Source organism: Schizophyllum commune, assembly GCF_000143185.2.
Source record: "Schizophyllum commune H4-8 unplaced genomic scaffold SCHCOscaffold_14, whole genome shotgun sequence".
NCBI classification, from domain to species: domain Eukaryota; kingdom Fungi; phylum Basidiomycota; class Agaricomycetes; order Agaricales; family Schizophyllaceae; genus Schizophyllum; species Schizophyllum commune.
In genome coordinates, this window is record NW_026089551.1 from 665,031 (window position 1) to 681,502 (window position 16,472).

The 16,472-nt window shown below is 58.9% G+C and overlaps 4 protein-coding genes and 1 non-coding gene across 5 annotated transcripts; 2 read left to right on the plus strand and 3 right to left on the minus strand.

The window, feature by feature from the left end:
• Positions 1-5: 5 nt before the first annotated feature.
• On the minus strand, positions 6-555 carry SCHCODRAFT_02643108 (transcription factor Pcc1). Its single transcript, XM_003027285.2, has 4 exons — positions 523-555; positions 436-473; positions 246-374; positions 6-189 (listed from the first exon to the last, which is right to left on the minus strand). The coding sequence occupies exons 2-4, from the start codon at positions 471-473 to the stop codon at positions 69-71; spliced, it is 288 nt and encodes a 95-aa protein (XP_003027331.2). The 5' UTR covers positions 523-555; the 3' UTR covers positions 6-68.
• Positions 556-1,240: 685 nt separating this feature from the next.
• Positions 1,241-5,351, minus strand: SCHCODRAFT_02519083 (uncharacterized protein; the record flags this gene model as incomplete). Its single annotated transcript, XM_003027286.2, has 10 exons — positions 1,241-1,423; positions 1,477-2,685; positions 2,735-3,031; positions 3,081-3,158; positions 3,209-3,286; positions 3,338-3,414; positions 3,465-3,691; positions 3,746-3,909; positions 3,959-4,384; positions 4,440-5,351. The coding sequence occupies 10 exons, from the start codon at positions 5,349-5,351 to the stop codon at positions 1,241-1,243; spliced, it is 3,651 nt and encodes a 1,216-aa protein (XP_003027332.1).
• Positions 5,352-6,960: 1,609 nt separating this feature from the next.
• Positions 6,961-12,727, plus strand: SCHCODRAFT_02643110 (uncharacterized protein). The gene is made up of 6 exons (XM_050346310.1): positions 6,961-7,952; positions 8,002-8,470; positions 8,499-8,738; positions 8,788-8,894; positions 8,950-11,086; positions 11,137-12,727. The coding sequence occupies exons 1-6, from the start codon at positions 7,266-7,268 to the stop codon at positions 12,372-12,374; spliced, it is 4,878 nt and encodes a 1,625-aa protein (XP_050197446.1). The 5' UTR covers positions 6,961-7,265; the 3' UTR covers positions 12,375-12,727.
• Positions 12,728-12,743: 16 nt separating this feature from the next.
• On the minus strand, positions 12,744-12,815 carry SCHCODRAFT_t253. Its single transcript has one exon. It is a non-coding gene; the product is annotated as a tRNA-Met (tRNA).
• Positions 12,816-12,965: 150 nt separating this feature from the next.
• Positions 12,966-15,641, plus strand: SCHCODRAFT_02643117 (uncharacterized protein). Its single transcript, XM_050346311.1, has 19 exons — positions 12,966-13,066; positions 13,142-13,232; positions 13,289-13,370; positions 13,423-13,435; positions 13,487-13,654; positions 13,705-13,790; positions 13,841-13,934; positions 13,988-14,056; positions 14,126-14,296; positions 14,355-14,375; positions 14,433-14,446; positions 14,501-14,546; positions 14,607-14,678; positions 14,729-14,794; positions 14,844-14,951; positions 15,002-15,024; positions 15,079-15,152; positions 15,214-15,356; positions 15,504-15,641. The coding sequence occupies exons 1-19, from the start codon at positions 12,990-12,992 to the stop codon at positions 15,562-15,564; spliced, it is 1,479 nt and encodes a 492-aa protein (XP_050197447.1). The 5' UTR covers positions 12,966-12,989; the 3' UTR covers positions 15,565-15,641.
• The last annotated feature ends 831 nt before the right edge of the window (positions 15,642-16,472 follow it).

Genomic DNA, 16,472 nt, shown 5'->3' on the forward strand with positions numbered 1-16,472 from the left:
TCAGTGTCGCCTCGATGAAGGTTCTGGGTTAGAAGTACATGTTCATTCGATTTCGACTGCCTGCTTCGCTATGGTCGGCGCTCCGCTTCCTCGCCGAACTCCCCTAATGTGCGGACGACCAGGTCTACATTTTCTAGAAATGAGTTCGCTGTTAATCTCGCCAGCCGTACAGTCAGAGTCTTGTATGTTCTGATGTGCGAGGATCAGTTTCCCTAAATCGCGCTTATGACTTGAGGAACACCTACGTGACGAGGTACCTCCCGTCCACCTCCAATATGCGCTTCACAGATTGCGGCTGCAGCTCTCGGTCTACCTCGAGTGTTTGCTTCGCTATTTTCGCGTGCTTCTCAGACACAAAGGGTATGCGTAGCTCGCTGGCAAGGGAGACGCTTAACCCCAAAGCTCGTCAAAGCCGGTATGCTGGAGTATACTTACATCGTATGCCAATCGTCAGTGGCCAATTCGGTCGCCATCTTCTGAGGGTGTGAGCTGCTTTCGGGGCTGCGAACGATGGCCACAAACGGCTCCAAAATGAGATGATGACAGTTCGTGACAGAAAACCAACTATGCACGTGAGCTAAGTCTTGTCACAATGGCACGCTGTCACACTTCGCTGTCGCGAAATCGTCCATGGCGCGTCGATCCTGTGCGTCAGTTGGTAGGAGAGAGATTCCGATGCACCTAGATCGCATCTCTGTTCCAACTTGACAATGCCATAAGCATCGGAAGAGATCTCACTTGCAGATTCTGCAGGTGAGCGTCATCGTCAGTTTCGGCCTCGAGATATCGTACACGTGCTTTCATACCTGGTTGGGGAAGCAGCGAGCATGCGCAGCCGCCCAGTACACACGGCGACCTTAAGCACTCTTGATGGGTGTAGCTTTAGACCACACTGTGTCGGGCTTGAAGCTGGGATCTTGCAGGCTAGGGCTAGGACGCGAGCGCGCATCGCTTCCTTCGGGTGTTGATTGAGGTCTATCAGTCGCACATCCGCCCAAGGTTACCGATGAAGATAATGTACACTTGAATTGACTCTTAGACACGAACACATCACTAAACAGGCCCGTTGTCGTCAGGCTGTTCGCTGTACGGTGCAGGCCAATCTACGAATAAGTCTGCAGTACCGTCTTCATCAGGGGCACCTAAGTCAAAAGGAAATAGCGAGAAGGGCTCAATCGTTGGAGCGCTCAAGCGAACCGTGCCACCGTGAGTAGTGGATGACCGATGGGCGCGCCGAGAGCTAAAGGAAGAGCTCGAGTGACGATGGGAAGAAAGGCCTAGGGCAGACGTTGACGGCAGCGTGAGTGTTGACAATGCACGAGGAAGCGACGGCACTGGATACGTCAAGGACGGTGCGAAGGTCCACAGCGATGGCAAGCAGTGCACAGCCGACAAATCCAGCAGAGGAGACAGCGGCGGAGAGCTTGAAGAGGGCAATGTGGAAGATGCGTTCTGCGATGTCGTGCGGAAGCAGACTTCTTCCAGCAGAGCGTTCAGAATCTCATTCTCGATGGCATTCGCCGCAGCAGAGGCCTTCTCACGGGACATGGTCGGAAGACCTGCATCGCGAGCCGTACGCTTCTTGCCTGCCTGGCACTCGGAGGGCTTCAGAAGCTCGTGCACAGAAATACGGTGACGAGCCGCAAGCTCAGAGGCCCTGCTGGAAGTGGACTTCGCGGGTTGGGAGTGCTTGTCAGCAAGTCGCTGTGTGCTCACCGAGGGCCGTTCCTGTGCTTCAGTTGGCGGCTGACTGACCCCATTCGTGATCTGCTTGTTCGAGGCAGAAGGGGAAGGCTCCCTTCGATGTCTGCGCAAAGCCTTCTGTGGTCGCGAGGCCTTGGCACTCTCCTCCGGTAGGGGCACAAATCTCAGGCGCTTTTGAGGACGCTCATCCTCGATCTCCATGCGATTGGCACGGCGCTTGCGAGGGGCCTCGGGAGTAGGCTCGGCGAGGGCCCTAGCTCTGCGGATGTCGTCGCGTCTGGATAAGGTTTTCGTGTTCGTGACCAACACTGCGGGGGCGACAAGGGGGTTGACGATCGTCTCCGCCGACGTCTCCTCCGCACGGGCACTCATAGCCCTTGGTAGAGCCCGCTTCGGCCACGGTACTTGCTGCAACTCTTGTACGTGGGACACCCTTCGCTGCCAGGCACCCTCAACCGCATCTCGACGGGGGTCTCGACGCTTAGAGCGAGTGCGCATAGGATGCGAAGATACCGCCTTAGTCGGCAAAGAGGGCAAAGAGGGCTCACTACGAAATTGGCGCCTCCGCCGTCCCTCTTCGACAACATCGACATCCGCGTCCGCGCGATCCATACTCTCAGCACGACGCTTGGAAGGGCGGCTGACGCTTGCGCCAACGATGATTGGTCCCGTCTTCAGCCTGGGCGTGTCGTCGCGGCGGTCGACTCTTGAGGGACTGGACAGCTTGGATTTCGAGACTGCACACTGCGCCGCCACGCGCATATGCTCTGACCACACCTGCGAGGCGCTCGGCTGTTGAGCGTTCTGCTGCGTAGCGCAGCGCCTTGAGTTAGCCAGATTCGCGTGCGGAGGATCTCCTTGTAAAGCATGAGGGCGCTCCGCGGGGTCGACGGCTTTCCCCTTACTAGCAGAGGCGATCGAGGTCGAGCCAGGGTAATAGATCTGCGACATCGTCGGTTGACCGCTCTTCGACGGCTTCATCTATCCGTAGGGTCAGCGCGTGAAACAAGCCAGTCTCGAAAGCACATACAGTTGTAGTGAGGGCATGCGGCTGAAGAGGGAGATTGATGGATGAGAACTTCAACGGAGATTGAATAAGGGCCATGTCTTGGTCCGGGGTCTGGGTAGCCTGCTGAACAATGGGGTTGAGCGATGCGACCATGACTACATCAACGTCCGCAAGAACTTGGGGAAGAGCAGCGATGTTGGGCGCGGTGGTTGTGATCGGCTCAGTGACCATGAGCTCGACGGTCTCGGTCACCTCGACCTCCGTCATGCTCTCGGCGGGAATTGGGGCAAACGTGAGCATCAGTGCATGCGTCGGAACCTGGGGCCGTGGTCAGCTGTCAGAACCACTGCTCCCCTTTCAGACTTACATATCGTCCTGGCGTGCAATATCTGGGTGAAAGAGTAGGCGCTGCGAGCGGGTACTTCTCGACGCGCTTCGGGGTGGGCTGCAAAGGGACATAAGTTCTTCGCTGCATCCGTCGGAAGGGCAACGCACATAGCCGTCGTCAGCGATGGACAAGCGGTCGAATCCTTTGTTCAGGTGCTGCTCTTCGAGGGCAGGAAGTCGAACGTTCTGCGTTCAGTGGTCAACAATACGTGTGTCGGCGGTAGACTGCGCACTCACAGCAAGTGTGTATGTCCCGTCAGAGTCGAGGGATTGGGATGGTGTAGCTTTGGTGGACGGGATGGGGGAGGGGATGGCTGCAACATGGATTCAGAGCTGATCAACACTGAGACATAAACAGACTTACGAATGGATACTTCCGGAGAAGGCCTGAGTTCAGGGACGTTACTGCTCGCAGGCTTCTCAGGAATGTTACTGGCATGCGAATCGTCGCAGACAGTGACATTGGGCAATGGGACGGCAGCAAACACTTCGGCGGTTGCCGAAGCTTCTTTGCTTCCGTCCATGACTTGCTCATCTTGGACGTTGACGACCTCTTTCGCGCGCTGCTCGCCCGGAGAGGGAGGGGTGATGCTTCAAGACATGAGTCAGAGACGTAGAGAAGGATGGTATAGGTAATTCACTCACATGATGGAGGGTGGCGCGATGCTGGGCAAGGGATTGGATGCTGGGGAGTTTGTGGCGGATACAGGGGAGACGGCTTCAGGAGCGTCGGGCATGTTGAATTCAGTGGCTATGCCGAGATCAACCATTTTCAGCGCCGGGCAGGTCTCTTCAATATCCACGACCGTCTATACAGGTGTCAGGAATGGTCCCACAGAGTCCCCGCCAGACACCCACCTCGACATCAACACGGATCTCGATAGCGACGTCGTTCGACTCGCCGGGCTGTATCGGCTTCGAACGAACGAGCAGGCTCTCGATCTGAGCTGAAGTGAGGCCACAGAACAGAAGCGATCCACATCGCTCGGTTTGCTCTGCGCGAGGCTCGGTGGAGTGGGTTTCTTTGGTGACAACAGCAGGCCGGGGTTTTTCGACGGTGTTAGATTCAGCCGGCTCAGCGGTGTCGAGTTGCGCCGGCTTGGAGAGATCGTCGGTCTGGCAGGCCACGGATGTGCTGATCTTCTTCACGAAGGGCTTCACGGGGCTCCAGTCCGGAGATGTTAGCATAGTGAATGGGGTCAGGGACCGGCCTGTGTCGAACAATGATGAAGGGGACGAAGATTGCGACGATGATGGCGAGTTGTCACTTGCGGCGAAGAATGTCTGCGAGCAGTGATTGTCAGTCATGCTTAGATGAGTACATTGGAGTCGTACACACCTCATCGTCGTAGTCCTCAGCATGAGCAGGGGAGGGTGTGAGGAGAAGCCTTGATACGGGTTCACAAAGCCGAGTCGGTGCTGGAGCAGTGATGCTCTGTTGTGCCCGGCGGAACGGTGTCGTAGGCATGGAGGAGCCGCTGGCAGACACAAGTGCATGTCCGGCCGCAGTGGAGGCTGACGAGCGCATTGACCCGTTGTAGAGCACGAGGGCAAGGGAGGAAGTTTGGAAGTCGGAGTATACTGGTGTGTCGCTCGAGGTTGTCGCCGACGTCGACACCGCGTCGTCCTCCTGGAAGTCTTCATCGGTGTAAACAGCATGCCTCCACTCGTCGACGACGCTCGTGTAGCGCGGCTCAGGTGTGACGGGGGCCGCACGCGCGGCGGCATCAGCGTGGGAGCCGAAGGTCGTGGCATCGGCCTCGGACGAATTCGACGTCCAAGGCGCCCTAGTCGGCGGCGGCGGCGCCCTTCGCGCCGACCTCGCCGTCACTATCGTCAGATAATGAAGCAAGCCCTCTGCTAGGACATGATCCGTGGTCAGGAAGCTGACCACTTCGCTGATGCCTAGCCCTGCCATTCCCGGGATTCCTACCAGGGCACACAGCGCGCCCCATGCCCACCGGGAGAGCCAGGCGAAGCCGCACAACGTCGTTGCCACTGCGCTCGTCACCGTGAGTGCGAAGACTACGATGAGGCGGCAGGCGAGGCGGTGCGGGCCGCGGCCTGTGAGCGCTGTGGCGAGGAGCTGGCGGATGAGGGTCGTGGTGATGAAGAGGAAGGAGTCGGCGAGGGCGTCGAACAGGTCGATGGGATGGGCGAGGAGGGGGAGGAGGGCGCTGAGGTCGGCAACAAGCATTGTGTAATGCTGCAGTAGGAGGGCATACAGCAGTAGTAGAAAGTGAACGTCCATGGCGCGTGGACCTGCTGGCGCTTAATGAGAGTCGTTGAAGAGACAGGCGAAAAGACGTACAGATGAGTTCGGTGACGACGCTGATGTATGCCAGAGGCTTTAAGCGATGTTAAGGTCGAGCGCGATAGCTCTGGCGAGTGCAGCGAGCAGGGTGAGGATGGGATCTATGTGGTGCCACGATCAATGAGCAAAGGAAGAGCGCAAGAAGGAGGCTGTGTGAGTTCACCTGAGGCTGAGCTTTGGAATCTGGAGGGCTGGTGAGGCTGAAGCTCTGGATGCGTTGACGCTTGGAATGGGATGCTGGTGGTGGGTGGAAAGGAAGAGGCGAGGCGTTGGCTAGCTTTTATGGGGCCGTAGGTCAGTCAATTGGTAGGCCGGCAGCGGACCGGGCGGGCTGATGCGAGGGTACAGGTGCAAAGACCAGTCAGGCGCTTCGATGGGTATACCCCTCGTGTTTCCCCACGGACAGCCCTGAAGAGTCGGCAACGGGGGTGCGTACGCGCATCCTGAGCCCCGGTAGGACACAATGCGTGGGCCGGCGACGGTGATCGGTGATGGGGGCTGCGTAAGTCTTACGGCTGGCAGGATAAGCGCCCAATAAGAGCAGCAATCATGAAGATCAGTATAGACGTACCTGAGTGATGGTACACGATGGGGAGAGAGCTTGAGGGTACCGACGAAACGTGGGTTCAGAAGACGCTGCGAGCTGTGTAGAGCGCTCGCGGTAGCCGGAATGATTGCGCAAGTGCCGCCGGATGACTATTCTTCCTTCGGGTCCGCCATGATTCACAGCCTACAGGCGCGCGCCGGTCAAAGCTGCAACATATGGAGAGGATATCTTTTCCGGAAATGCCGACATGGCAGTCAGTCTGAAGAGGGGACGCGTGACGTACCGCGTCTTCGTCGTGACAAGCTCAGGGTATCGAGGACCAAAGTGAGCGCTTAGTCTACCAACCTCCGCCCTTCAGCCAGTCGACTTCACTTCATCCTTTCAAGACATGGGTGTACGACTAGAACCTGTATTTTTGTCATACAGATCCTATTACGGGTTTAATCATGCAGAAGCGCATACTGCCTTGTGTGCGATACACGATGGGCCAGTATCTCAGACCGAGAGAGATTCTCTCGAAGGATAGATCTCACTTTTAGATGGGGCAGAGGACTCCGGCACATGTGCCAGAAATTCCGTTTGCGTGTCGGCCAATGGGTTCGGCATCTGCCGAACTGAGTTGTTGTTGCTCACCATCGTAGAATGACTTTTAGCGTTTGCGGCGTGAATCGCGTTAGACTTTTGTGATACAAGGAGTACCTGGTTTCTGAACATAATGCATCATGTACCTGGTCTCAGGCGGGCAAGGCCAACGGTGGCCACACCGCAAGACATCTGTAGGCTGTTCGGCGGGCCAAACAAGCATGTCGAGAAAAAGAGGCATTTGTCTATACTTCAGAATACTTCAAATGAGGAAGAAGGATATGTATGCTGGTCAGGATAGTGCTAAGGTCACTCAGGCTTGCTGCAGGTGAAAGAAACCACGTGATCCCGTCCTGAGGCACGTGCAACAACTTCGCGGAGGAAAATCAAAGAGAGTTGCTTGCCTTGTCCCATCATCTCTACAAGATCTGCAGCGTTTTCCCATCCAACGATCGCGGAAGATACACCAGCTGCATGCCCATAGAATCCCCTAGAGCCATTGGTGACGTTTCGTGACATCACGCGTCAAAGGCCCAGGAAAACAAGTTCAAAGCGCGGGGGACTTGCCGTTATTGTGGAAGTGTAAGTCTGCGATTGTTACCTGACGCCATCGTCGCTCGAGCCCGCCCCCTCGCCGCCGCAAGGCTCTCCAGCCTTACGCGATCCTCTCTCCCGCCGTGTTCCGCTCTAAGAAGCGCCAGTCTCGGCCATCGCCGAGCACCATGTCCGTCGCCGCCTCCCAGACGAACGGCGGGAACGGCGGTCCCCCGACGTCTAGTCCACAATGGGATAGCCGCAACACCGGCTTCATCTCCCCCACACGCCTCCAGCAGATGCGCAAGCAGTCCCCCGTCCATCAGTTCTCCCTCCAGCCGGATCCCTCTGCAGATAGCACCGTCCCCCCGCCGCAACCTACACCGCAAGGCCGTCCGGGCAGTGCGGGCTCCCCCGCCCAGCACGGGCGCTCATCCTCATTCTTCTCCTTCCGCACCCGCTCTTCCACCGAGCCCGCAGCCACCCTTTCCAAGACACGCTCGAATGAGTTTGGCCAGATGTCCCCGCGAATGCAGCAGCAGCAACAGCAGACAGCTCAGCCGCAACCTCAGCAGCAAGCGCGCCCTCCGCCAGCCCAGCAAGGGCCGCCGCAACCTCCTCAACTGCACCCAGAGATACGCTCCGTTGTGCAGCTGACGGTAGCTCATGCGCACAAGGTGTACTTCTCAGGACCCATGGTCCGCCGCATCGAGCGCCAGCCAGACGGACATCCGCCAGCCAAGGACGAGGGCTGGAAGGACGTCTGGGGTCAACTTGGCGGGACCACGCTCAGCGTCTGGGATATGCAGGAAATCGAGGAGGCCAATAAGCACGGGAGGGAAGTTCCGCCTACCTATATCAACATCACCGATGCGGTGAGTGCCTACACCCTCTGCATGCGCCGGGGCTGAACTTGTCTTCCAGTTTGTACAAGTCTTATCATCTGTTACGATCCCCGCCACGCCCTCACAGCCCGCGCGACGCTTCACCAACGTTCTCACTCTCAATACTGCCGGATCCAACCTCCTATTATTCTCTTGTCCTTCCCCTGAGGCGCTGATCTCCTGGGCTTCTGCGTTCCGACTCAGCGCCTGGGAGAAATCACGCCTCGAAGAAATCTATACCGCCCACCTCATCCGCATCACACTCCCCACTCGCGATGCGCCGAGCACTCTTATCCGTGGTCGTATGGAAGGCTGGGTGCGCATCCGCGTGTCGGGTCAGACTGACTGGAAGCGCGTCTGGATGGTCATCTCCTCGTCTGCCGACGCGCAAGCGCCGGGGGAGGCATCGTCTATAACGAGCGGCCAGCAACCCCCGACGGCGCGTGGGAAGAAGCGCATGTCTAACCTATTCTCGCGCGAGCAGTCCCCGCCACGCCCGGGCGGGCCCGGTCAAGCCTACGATCCATATGTACCCAGGCCAGAAGCACAAGGACCGCAAGAAACCGTTGCTAACGATGACGAACGTGTCGCAGGCTTTCGCAGTGTATCCTGAGCGCCCGGAGCTGATTAGCAGGAGTACGTTGATGAAGGTGGAGGGCCTGTTGGGCGACGAAGAGATGGGGATGAGTATGCGGAGGAGAGAAGGGTGGTTACTCGTGATGCCGGAGTCGGAGACCGGCGTTGGCCAGGCGTCGGAAATGCTGAAGTGGATTATAGGTGCGATAGTCTAGCATCTATCTCGCTCGCCTTCTCACATCGATTCCAGCGCTGCACGACGCCTTCGAGCTGTACGGCCGACCTCCAGCGTGGACCTGGGACCCTCGCGATCCTGCCTCGCTCATGTTCGCTTACCCTGTCGGGCAGCACAAAGATGTACGTAGCTGTGCCTTACATGCCTTCGCGTCCAAGAAGCTTACATCCCCCGAAGACCCTATTCCTCGATCGCGAGGCCGCCGAAGCGATGGACCCGCGAGAAGACCGGACATCCGTCATTCGGTCTCGTCTGCTCAACATCCTGATCGAGCGCATGCGCGCCGCTGGACCTCCAGGAGCGCCTGGTCCATCTGGCCCTGCTAGTGGTCCCATGCGACCTTCACTCGATGCGCCGCCATCACTCCCGCCCATAGGCGAGCTGAGCAGTGACGGTGCAGGGTCTTCGTCACCTCGCAATCCTCCCGGCCAAAGTCCAAGTCTGCCACCGCTCAACTTCGACGCGCCTCAGCAGTCGAACGATCGTGACCGCGCACCTCTGACACCGATCACGGAGACCAGCAGCGTCCAGACCCATGCGCGGTCGATGTCGGGGACGGAGTACAACCTCAACCATCGGACGTCGCTCAACATGGACCAGATGATGATCCCGGAGGAGTCTTCGCACTCGCAGCAATCGTCACAAATCCTGCAGTCACAACAGCTGCACCAGTCGCCTCAATCGCAGCACCAGCCGCTCGACTCTGCAGCTCGCAGTGTCGCCGATTCATTGGGACGCAGACCATCGGCGCGATCGTCGTTCTTTGCTGGGCAATCGTCCAATACTCCGCCGAGTTCGCCGCCTATGCAGCAGTTCCACGACATGCCGCACACGAACGGCGACCAAGCGCGTAGCATGTCTCCGCAGAGCGCTGCCAACCGCAGTGTTGCCAGCGGGTCGCCAAAGCCTCTGCACCAGTTCAGTCCGCAGGTATCCAGCAAGCCTCTGCCGCCGAAGGACGACGGCCCTCCAATCACGACTGTGACTGTCAACACCAGCCGGCCGGGCGCATACTCGCGACCATCCTATGATCATGGTTCGCCGAGTCGTCCCCCGGCGGGCGAAGCTATACATCGCCCAGCTTCGCCGTCGTCGTCTACAAGGTCGACGCCCACGTCGCTCAATAGAATGCAAAGCCAGGCTACGTCGCCGATGTTGCGCTCGCCGTACTCGCCTCAGTCGCAGGAAAGTCAGCACGCGCATGCTCAAGAATTTGGCATGACACCTGCGCCTGTCGGTCGCACCCTGAAGGACGCGCCGATGCCCACCCAGCCTGCGCCAGAACCGGCTCCCCAGCCGAACCCTCCGTCGTCCGACGAAGGTGGGTACGGAGACCTCAGTGGCGCGCTGTCGTACATGCGTCAGAACCAGGAGACCGGGTCTGCCCCTTCACACGTCCGTCCTGGGCTGTCGAAGGCCGACTCTGCGACAAGCGCGACGAGCCCGAGCGTGTACTCGACCGATACCAGCCGCGAGCGCGTGGCGCACGTGGCGGCCGATCGTGCAGGGTCACCCTCGCGCCAGGCACCGCTTGGACGCAAACCCTCGGGCGCACGTGCACAGCCCTCCTCCGCTCGTTCTCCCATCTCCAACGTACCGCATCGCGTCTCTGAGGACGAAGACGAAGAGGAAGCAGAGTCGGACGCCAGCAGCAACGTCCACGCGCACCGCAACACCAAGTCCGCACCCGCACCCCCGCAGAAGCGCGCGAACGATCTGATGGCTGGCTCGCAGGAGGATGGAGACCTCGACGTGATCGCGGCGCTCTCGTACCTCGATACGAACGACGACGAGCAGGACAACAAGCCAGCGGCGGCGCCAGAGCCTGCGCCTACACCCGCTGCAGCCTCGCCCGTTGCTAACGTTTCGCCGCTACGTCCGAAGAACGCTTCTTCTCCGCCGCCAGGGTCACCGCCTCAGGAGGCTGCGAAACCTCCCGCACACTACCGATCATCGTTCGCGCCCTCGAAACACGCAGCCGAGCGGAAAGCGAAGCTCGAGGCGGAGAAGGCTGCGCAGTACGCGGCGGCACACAAGCCCGGACGTGCGAACGGGAAGCGGCGATCGAAGGCGGGCGCGTGGAACGACAGTAGCGACGAGGAAGAAGATGAGGAAGAAGAGGAAGAGGACGACGAAGATGCAGACTCCGATGCTCCACCTCCTTCCACGAAGGCGCGACCCCCACGCGGCGCTCCACCTAGCCTCAGGGGCGGCCCATCGTCCGAGGCGCACTCGCAGTCGGGTGAAGGCGGCACGACGCCTTCCCATCTTCGCCCACCGCGCACACTGCCCCAGCCTCCTCCTGGACGTCATCGTACGTGTCCGATCATGCCATTTGCATATGTACTAACTTCTCGAACACAGAGGAAGAAGAGTGGTCGCATCCCAACGGCTCGAACACCAACTTACCCCTCCCTCCTCAACTCCGCCCTCGCACCGTCTCCAATCAGTTCACCGGCACGCAGTACTATGAGGATGGAACACCCATCCTGTCGCAAGCCGAGGCGCCTGTGCTTGGGCAAGCACGCCAGACTGTCTGGAGCCAGGTCCTCGATCCCGGCCGTCTTGGGAATGGGCAGCCGCCTCCGGGCCAGGGTCGCGACACGTTCGTGCAGATGGAACCGCCTGCGCAAGCCATGACCAAGGCTTTCACACCACACGGTCTGCTCTCCGCTGGGCTGCAAGATCGCGAAGACCGCTCTGCGAAGCGCCAGGAGCTCCTTGCTCGCGAAGCAGGCGCGTCCCTCGTCAACGTCCCCAACAAGCCTCCGCCGCCGCAGACCGGCCTGCTCGGTGCCGTCAGCGCGCACGAGCGTGAACGCAAGCGTGACGGCGGCATCGGTGCTACCCTGACCGAGCGCGAGCGCGAGAAGCGTGCTGCTGAAGAGCGTCAGCGCCGCTTCGAGGAGCAGCAGCGCCAGCAGATGGAGCAAATGGGCCCGATGTCCATGTATGGCAATCAGTTCGGGATGAACCCAATGATGATGGGCATGAACCCGATGATGATGGGTATGAATCCTATGATGACCGGCGCGGGCATGAACCCAATGATGACTGGCGGCGGGATGATGAACCCCATGATGACTGGCGGCAGCATGATGGGCGGGTACAACCCAGCACAGATGTTCGCAGCCCAGCAGGCGGCCCAGGCGTACCAGCAGGCCATGATGGCGTTCTCCACCGCGGGCTCGCAGGCGGGCGACGCGCCGCAGGGCCAGCAGCCGGGCATGGGTCAGATGGGCCAGATGGGCGCCATGGGCAACTTCGACCCGCGCATGTCGATGATGGGCATGCCGATGATGGGCATGGGGATGGGTGGTGGGATGGGTATGGGCGGGATGGGCATGCAGCCTCAGATGAGTGGGATGGGTGGGATGCAAGGCCCGCTCATGCCGCAGATGAGCGGAATGTCGCAGTTCAACCCGCACTTCACGCCTGTCGGCACGCCCAGCGGGATGGGTGACCCCTCTGGCCTCGTCCCGCCCGACCGCGCCAACCTCGGCAACTCGTCGCGCTCGAGGAGTAACTCGCCCGCGCCATCGCCTCTTGGTGCTGGCTCCCGCGAGCGCTCCCCTGCCCGTGCCTCCTCGCCCAAGAACTAGTTTATCATCGTCGTCTCGCACTCGCACCACCTCCCTACATCCAAAAGTACTCCTCTAGGACTCGCGGACTTGGTTATTACTATTCGTCTCGGACTTCCTCATCGTCCCCACCCACCACATCGTCGCTCCTTCCACCACTAGGTAAATACGCTGGGAATCTGTTACACCGTTCATCGAGCTTTGCAACCGTCGTTTGGGCCTCGTCGTCTCCTCTATCCTACTTACGATTGGCGAATACCACATGCTTGACCTATTCTATACCTTGTGTTATCGTCTGAGCGATATAGCAATACCTTTGGCTGATCGGAGGATATCTATCGGATGGACCAGCCTAAAGTTGGGAAGAAAAAAAACTCTGCCCTTGAGTCATAGCAGCAACTTGTTTCGATCAAGTGACCTCGGGGTTATGAGCCCCGCGCGCTTCCACTGCGCCATGCTGCTGTGAAGGCGTTGACACAAAAGCACATCATGGATTGCGATCGCCGACTTTGGCTCTGCGCATGTGAAATCCGGCTCTGGCACTTCACCCGAGCTGAGCGGGACCGGGACGCCCTGTTCATATGTAAGGACGCGCTCCATTCACAATGTCCCGATTGCATCCTGCCTCCGACGACAATGGTGAACCTGCGCCCCGAGCCCAAGGACTCCCTGACTGTCCGTGATAACAGGACGGGGGCGGTTGTGGACATCGCGTGAGTGACGGTGGCGCGTACGGACGCGTCGAGGGATCCGGGGAAGAGTGACGCTGATCTGGACGCGTTATGCAGGATCCAGGACAATAGCATACCCGCGACGGCCTTCAGGGCGCTCAAGGCTCCGCGTGTGAAGGGGGAGAGGGAGGAGAATGAGACGGAGAAGGTGCGTTGGGGGTGGTGCACTTAGCGAAGCAGGGAACTGATGATTGGGTGTGCTAGGGTCTGCGCATAGCAGACAAGGGCTTCCTGAACACTGCTGTCATACGCAGCGAGATTACCTACATTGACGGCGATGCGGGAGGTACGTTCAGCGGCTCCTTCCCCTTCCATATACGAGTCTGATCTTGCTTCAGTGCTACGCTACAGGCATGCACATTCCCCGTCCACGAACCCCTCCTACTGACCGGTCATACGTAGAGGATACCCCATCGAACAGCTCGCTACAAAGTCCTCGCACTTGGAGACCGCGTACCTCCTCATCTATGGCTCCCTCCCCACGGCGCTTCAATACAAGGTCTGGGAGGACGAAATCTTGCACCATGGTGTGATGCACTCGGACGCGGAGCAGTTCTTCAAGAGCTTCCGGCAAGCATGAGTCCACTTTGTCCACCCCCTCTCTACTGAAGCATTCGCAGCTACGACGCGCACCCTATGTCCATGTTGACGAGCGCGTTCGCGTACTTGGGATCCTACTATAGCGAGGCGAACCCATCGTTGCAAGGTATCTGCTACACTTGCGTTTGACGAGCTTACGCCTCATACTTCTTTAAGGCCAGAAACTCTTCACAAAGGGTGACGCAGCCTCGCTCGCGAACATGGACAAGCAGATTTACCGCCTCATCGGCAAGGCTACGACACTTGCTGCGTACGCTTGCATACTTCCTTACATCCGTTGCGCATGCTGACAGTGATATCTAGGATGGCCTACCGCGTCCGCCAAGGCCGCAACTTCGTCACGCCGCCGACGGGCCTGAGCTATACCGGCTCGTGAGTACCAAAGTCTTCGGTGGCATCTTGAAGCCCGATGACCAATCAAATGTCTAACCACGCCTTCAGCTTCCTCTACCAAATGGACCACCTCGGCGAAGAGGACTACCGCCCACACCCCGTTTTGGAGAAGGCTCTCGACACTTTGTTTCTCCTTCACGCTGACCACGAGCTGAACGCGAGCGCGACGACTGTGCTGCAGACGGCCAGCTCGCTGGTCGACCCGTATAGTGCTATTGCGTGCGTTGACTGTCCTTCAGAGGTGCTGGCTTACTGATGTACTTGTTTTCCTTTGCAGGGCTGGTTGCGCGTCTCTCTAGTGCGTCATCCAGAGTTTACGGCGAAACTGTCGCTAATGTATCGTTATTGTGCTTAGTGGCCCATTGCACGGTACGTTCACTACGAAGAATGGCGCGAATAGAACCTGATAACTCGGCGATTTAGGTGGAGCGAATGAGGCGGTCATCAGGATGCTCATCTCTATTGGCAAGTCAGTACAATTTTTCCTTTCATGCATGTCGTCTTCTGGTGTTGAATCTTGGACTTCTAGGCCGGAGAATGTCCCCGAGTTCTTGGAAGCTGTCAAGAGGAAGGAGAAAGTATTGTCTGGCTTTGGACACCGGTATGTCGTACGGCGAGTTGGCGAGTGTTATGCTGATGGCTGCCGCGCAGCGTCTACAAGACGTCCGACCCTCGCTCATTTATCGTGCGCAAGACGGCGGACGAGGTTTTCAAGATGTAAGTAGTATCTGTCTTGATGACCGTTCATCGTTTTCACTGCCAGCAGTACGGGTAAGGATGAACTACTCGAGACGGCAATGGCTCTCCACCAGGCTGCGATGAAGGACGAGTACTTCGTCAAGCGCAAACTCGCGCCCAATGTCGACTTCTGGAGGTACGTCCAGTGTACCAATCTTGTCCTTGCGCTGAATTGGAGTACCGTAGCGGCCTAATATACCGCGCGATGGGTGAGTGCCACAGCTCTCCGCACGCTGTCCGCCTATAATTGACGTGGCACGCAGGTTTCCCTCTCGATTTCTTCCCCGTGCTATTCGCGGTGCCCCGCGTGGTGGGCTGGCTGGCACACTGGCGGCAGGTGCGAGCTCCTATCGCATCTCCTTCGCGTGATCCCGGGCGTTGATAGAAGCTCGCGCTAGATGATGCTGCAGGACGGGGGCGTCAAGATCTGGCGTCCGCGGCAGATATACGTGGGCCCAGGCAGGCGCGAGTACACCCCCGTCGGGGAGCGCGTCGCGCAGAAGGGGCCGCGGCAGACGCCGTCGCCGGTTGTCCACGGCGGGTGAGTTGCCGCTTCGATTGTCGAGGAGTTGGGGGCGGAGACGGAGACGGGATGCGACGTCTCGAGGGCGGGTGCGGCGTCTGCTGCCCGCGCCTTCCTTGACGGTGATGGCTTGGCGGGTGCATGCGTTGGCTGACTGAATTGCAGGATCTCGAAGCGCACTATGCTTGCCGAATTCAAGGGGAAGCCTGCCCGGGCGAAGTTGTAGGTTCGAGGAGGGGGATAGCACACTGTACTCGATGGTGTCTACATAGGAAGGAATCAGGAATTTTGCTGACCACCGTCCTCGATGCCCTGCCAGGGGACAGATGGTTACTACGGTAGCCAAGGCCCAGGGATACAAAATCGCCTGTCAGTTCGAGTCTCGAGGCACATGGCGGCTCTGATACTCCGGCCGGAAACAGCCAATAGTTCTTGCCTAATCCACCCTCGCACGTGACCCCTAATGGGGAAATGGCCACGCGCTCCGGACGCGCGGCCATTATTCCTTCATTAATCCTTTTAATCCTTGCATTTATTGCTTTTCGTTTGGCGCCTCGCCCCGGTCAACAAGATCCCGTGATGTCCTTGCTCCCAACCACCACCAACCCCGCGTCGCCCTCGGCGCTGCCGCCCTCGTCGACGCACGCCCTGTTCACCCAGGACGCGGGCGTCACGCATGCCACGCGTAGGACGCGCCGGGGGAGGGCGTTGGGCAGCCCGTACGCGTGCGTCGCGCCTGAGACGCGCGTCAACGGCCGACCAGCGGCGGTGACGACGTCGCTGACGTTGCCGGACGCGTATACGCGTTCAGAAACGCGTCCCAACACCCTCCTCCCCATCCCCCACATTACCTCGCGCAGAGACGCGTCGACATGGGCCCTGTTGAGCAGGCCGCGCCGTCGCGTCGATCGCAGGGTCACCATCCTCGTGCAGCACCTACTTACCGACCTCTTAGAGTAGTACGCGTAGTATTGAGGGCATAGAATCGCCTTAATAGAGATTTATTACCACTGAAAACCCTGTTGTGCACGAAAAAAAGCGCTGCCCTCGCTCGCCAGATGGACTTGCACCCTCACGCGTTCGAGTTCTGCTTACAAACTTCACAGAAGAATTATTCAAGGAAACCTACGTCCA